Source organism: Sphaerodactylus townsendi, linkage group LG04 (genome assembly GCF_021028975.2).
Source record: "Sphaerodactylus townsendi isolate TG3544 linkage group LG04, MPM_Stown_v2.3, whole genome shotgun sequence".
NCBI lineage: Eukaryota > Metazoa > Chordata > Lepidosauria > Squamata > Sphaerodactylidae > Sphaerodactylus > Sphaerodactylus townsendi.
This window is the reverse complement of record NC_059428.1, coordinates 64,516,826-64,522,299: the sequence shown is the minus strand read 5'-3', so window position 1 is coordinate 64,522,299 and position 5,474 is coordinate 64,516,826. Positions and strand designations below refer to the sequence as shown.

The following is a 5,474-nucleotide window of genomic DNA, read 5'->3' as shown; positions in this document are numbered from 1 at the left end:
TCATCTACTGCTTTCTCTAAAAACAGGATGCTTTAATCTTAAACTTGTAGTCTAACAAAGTCAGATGATACTTTTTAGTACATCATGCCAACTAGAATGAAGTTCAATGAACTATCTATGAATTCTAAGGTGAGCTTTACCATACAAGCCTATGCATGTTTCCTCACAAGATAAAAAAGTATAGCTGGATGTTGCTTGGCATTTTGAATGTTTAAAAGTAGTGTCTAAAGATAAATACATATTTTCATTATAATTATTTGAAAAAAGCTTTGAAGAGAGAAGGAAGAGGCTTTAGCTAAAAATCTAAGATTACTGAAATTCATTATATTCTAACATACTGCTTTAATGGACAAAATGTAGCATAGAGTTGTATGTGGCTATTTGTACATGAATGAATGCATTTTTTTAAAAAAAATTGAATCCTGAATATATTTTATATGCCATAATTTTAATCGAAGTATTACTTAGTTCTGTACAGAAGGATGATTGCTTGAGAAAGATTTTTATGTCATTGTATCTTTTGAAGTCTATATGGAATACTTTCTGAAAAATGCTTGCTAATTTTTTTGTCCAAAAGTACTAATTCTTCGGTTAAAGGCTAACAGCTTCAAGCAGGTTCATTGGAGAAGAAACATAGAAATCTTCTAAATAAATGCATAGGTATATAAGATTGAGTAGCTCAAGCTAACTGTATTCTGCCATTGTTTTCTTGGAGTATTTCATTTTCATAATGTGTTGTGATCAAGTAACTCTAACACTTTCAAATAAAACTAATTAAAACTGCATAATGCAACAAGATGTTTGTGGCTTTCTTGGTGTCTTAATAGAGTTTGTCTCAGCAACTCATGCTTTAAGATAATAGTGGCCCCATCTTATGAGTTATGCTAGCATATCCTGAAGATACACCAGCAAATCCATATATATACTGGCACTGAACCTCACCAGCACGAATGTCTTTAAGAGGGCACCTCACATATATTAGGTAATGACTTTCATGATGAGATGAATGCTAATTTTGATGGAGTTTTAGCAGCCAGGATAATGAGTGGCAATTAGTGACTGTTTTTAAGTGCCTATGCATTTTTCTCACAGTATGAGTCAACCTAACTGTGTACACTCTGAGGCTCTCTTTATTTAGAAGGCTTTTAGGCAACATAAAATATATTGCTGAGAACAATGGCAATATTATTTTCTAAACACACATGCACATGCACACGCAGGCACATGTGCACACACACAACTAGGGCAGCCACACATCATATAACCAGTTTTTTAAGCATACTTACCCCAGCAGATGCAGGTTGTATACGGAGGCTATTCTAAACAGCTTTATCAAATAGTTTTCTTGCTACACCGGCTATTGGATACAATGCTGGCTGGTGCAAAACAAGAAGATGGTTATAGATTATTCCCATTTTATATATCTGACCTCTGTTTCTGCAGAAGTTTTTAATAGATTGCGGGGGGGGGGGGTGTCAAAAGACATTTTGTTAATCTAGATACAATATGCTTATAATACTAGAAAGTTCATTCTCTTAATCAAAAAAAGTCAATAACATTCCAGACAGGTTCCAGTAGACATCCATACAACTGTTAATTCAATATACTAATTCCACCCTAAAATATGGTGTATATTTTATAGAGAAGTTACCTTTCTTTAGATGAGCTTTGAACTATCAAAATGCAATATTGTGCAGTCAGTTGTATTAATATCAGTTAGGCTCATTCCGCACACGCAAAATAATGCACTTTCAAGCTGCTTTCACAACTGTTTTTGCCATTCCGCACAGCTTCAAAGAGCCCTGAAAGCAGCTTGAAAGTGCATTATTCTGCGTGTGCGGAATCAGCCTTAGAATTCCCCTGAAAATCCCACAGGAACTGATGGACTCAAGAAAATTGTGTACTTATCACACGATGCACTATCCACTTGTTTGTATTTTAAAGAAACTGACATTTAATTAATTGCATATATGAACTGAATCTAAGAATATGTTCAAGGAATGCCAACTCAAAAGAAAGGTGCCCTACCCAGGGACTAAAACAGGGATACTCTGATTCACAGGGACAATAAATTTCCTGTCCTAATACCCATCTCATTAAATAGCCACATGGAGCCCCAGTGACAAACAGCAAAGCAAACAATGCTTTGTGTGTAGTATCCTGCAGGTTTCTAGCAAAAAAGTGTATAAGCCCGCTGTCGAAATTTGGGACCTAACTCTGTTGCCTCATACTGTTATCTGTCAGAGTTATACCTTCCATTTCCTGAAAGATTTGCTAACAAGAAATGAAGTGGAAACCAATCCCTAATTCCTTGGAATCCTGCCTGTTTTTGTAGTGTGTAATACCTGGTTTCTCATCCTTCTTATTTTGCTTTGTCATGTGTTGCATTGCTTCCCTCAGGGCTCAATACTAGTAATTATCCCATCACTTGAGATGATGTGAATGACTTTCAGCTGGGTTAAACCTTACACAGAAAAATAAATGCAATCTACTTTGCAGTCAGTGTGGCCTGACCTTGTTCCTCAGAAATCTACTTACGTATTTTAAAATACAATTGCAGATGGTATGTGAGCAATGTATATTGCTCTGGTGTGCTCCCTCGAGCTACCAAAAAGGGGGAGAAAGGGGGATTACTTATTGGGTGTATTCTGTAATCATTTAGTCATTTAGACAGCCTAATATTGTGAATGCTGGTTAAAGCAAAATCATCACAAATCTTCCCTCCTTGGCATATATTATTAGATGCCTATATAATGATGCCTAAGATTGGACATGCAACTGTGACTTTGGAAGTGATCAAGCCCTTTATACTGAGGGTCCAGGTTCGTGGGGGGGGGGGAGGTTTCTCGGGTTCAAACCCCTCCCATTACATGTCCGGCTTTCCTGAAACGATGCATGGAATGGAACAGCTGGAAAGCCCTCAGTCACCAAACCCACACCATAAAAAATCTATACCTACGTCACTGGGGTTGTAATAAGTCAGCGTGACTTGATGGCACTTTCATCCATTCCCATTTCATGGAACAGTCTATTTCCTTATATTCTTTGGACATTTATCCCTTTTTGACATACAAAGCCACCCCATTCCCCAATACATCCTTCCCTGTTTTTTCTGTATAACTTATATTTACAGCTAGCCAGTATCCCTTTTCCAGCTTCTGCTGGCTTTCTCCTAAGAGTTCATTTTAAAGCTATTCTGCAACCTTTAAGCTGAAAAGTACCAGCACTCCCAGTAGTGTGTAGAAATCATCTTTAGTGCTTCTCCGTAGCCATTGCATACACTGTGTTTGATTACTGCGTTCTTTTTAGTCCGAGGACAGAAGCGTCCAGAACTGTTGACCTTGCTTTTCATTATGCTAATAACCTTCTATCAAATATCTACTTCATTTATTAAGAGAGTTTGTGGGGTTTTTGTAATGTCAAAGAAACATTGGTGAACTTTCACCCATCTGTTGACTTGGTAGAGTGGAACTTTCCTGCTTTCTCTCCTGTTGCAGTTCACTGAGTCCCCTAATTTTGTTCTTGGGGAGGGAGGTTGTCAGTGGACTCTCAGGAATAGTAAAATAGATGAAGTGGGATTACCCAGTAGGAGGGGGAAACTGGCAGAAATCACCACACTCTCTTCCACAAATATAAATGACATTCCATCAGAAGAACTATGTAGTTGAATATATTTTTAAATTTAACTAAAATATTTATATGCTGCCTTCCAAGGAATGTGTATGGAGAAGGTTCAGTGACAATCGTAACATCTTATCTGCATCATATACAGAACTCCAGATAGGTTTCAATATCTAAAGCAAAATACTAAGAGCAAAAAACCATGTATTATTAAGACCCCCCAAAATAAAATACTAAAATAAAATTCTCTAGAGCTCTTATCAGGCTGACTGTTAAAAAAAATACAAACACAAGTTCTTATGATCGCATCCTCAAGCATCCCCTCATTTGGATATATGCAAGAAATCTACTCAGGTTCTATAGAACTTGATAACTTGCATGTTGCTTTGTATTATTTTGGCTGGTCTTAATTAAAGCTATTTCATAGTTTTATATTGTATTTTAAGTGGTACAGGATGTACCATTTCAAAATATTCATATTTTTGGGTCATTTGCAACAGTAACATATATCTGAATTTCTCATCACCCTTTTATTCTATATGGACATATTTATGTGGATTGTTGTACAATACGGAGACTGATTAATACACAGTATTTTAAAGTTGATGCAATTATTATTTCTGTAGAATGATGAACAGAGTTGCTGGGAATTATAGTCCAAGTATCTCTCAATCATCACTTATTATGCAGGAAAGCAATGACTTCAGGCAGCATATGACCCAACTTAGCCTACACATTAGCCAACCAAAGGCTCATGACAGGCTCACTTGACTCATTATACAGTATATAAATACAAGCTCCTTCACACAAGGCAGAGATGGATTTCTTCCCACTCGTTCTTCAGTTATATCGATGAAAATGGACACATGAGGAAGCCCTAAAGGGAAAGGTTCTCAGCCTCTTTTTATGAATGTAAGACCTTCTTCAAAAACAAATACTCGGGGGCTTCTTTTTGGGGTGTAATTTTGTGAAAAGTAACATGGCCTGCCGTGCTTTGGAAATTCTGGCCCTAATGCTTGGAATCATTGGGATGTTTGGAACTTTTGCTGTCACTCTGATGCCCCAGTGGAAAGTAACTGCTTTCATTGAAAATAATATTTTAACCTCTGAAATTTTTTGGGAAGGTCTGTGGATGAACTGCATCAAGCGAATGAATGGTCCCCATGTGTGCGTGAACCATATGTCCATGCTGGCTCTTAAAAAGTCTTTAGGAGTATCCAGAGCGCTTATGTGCATAGCATGTGCGTTATCAGTTATCGCCGTTCTGTTTGCTGTTCCTGGCATGAAGTGCTTCAGATGTCTTGGCAATGTTGAGCAAACCAAGATGTTATTGGCTGCTGGAGTCATTTTTGTTTTGACTGGGATTATTGTGCTGATTCCTGTTTCCTGGGTTGCCAACAATATCATCAAGGACTTTTACGATACAAAGATCTCAGCCTTCCAGAAACATGAATTGGGAGCAGCACTGTATTTAGGCTGGACAACCTCAGCATTCCTGATCAGTGGAGGAGGCATATTATGCCACTGCCACTGCACAAACCCCAGAAGAGACCTCTCACCACCCAGTCCCAGACTGCACAAACCTGACCATGTCAAAGGCCAGCCTGCATCTGCACGCTCCTACGTCTGACTGCTTCATTAGATGCAGTCTAAACATGCGGTGACCTCCCTGCTTTAATAATACTCTTTTGGAAAATGTGGGACATTGCTTTTTTTAAATAAAGTCTAACAGGCTTTAGGCAGGCTTGCCATTTTCTCACCAAGGATGAAGGATCCTGGCCCCTGGCTCTTGTTTCCCACCAAGGCTTCTGCAGCTGGCGAGTGAAAAATAATTTTAAAAATGTTTGTTGGGC

The 5,474-nt window shown here is 38.0% G+C and overlaps 1 protein-coding gene across 1 annotated transcript; it reads left to right on the top strand.

Moving 5' to 3' along the window:
• The first annotated feature begins 4,600 nt into the window (after window positions 1-4,600).
• On the top strand, window positions 4,601-5,251 carry LOC125431303 (claudin-8-like). The gene has a single exon (XM_048494068.1). The coding sequence runs from the start codon at window positions 4,601-4,603 to the stop codon at window positions 5,249-5,251; it is 651 nt and encodes a 216-aa protein (XP_048350025.1).
• The last annotated feature ends 223 nt before the right edge of the window (window positions 5,252-5,474 follow it).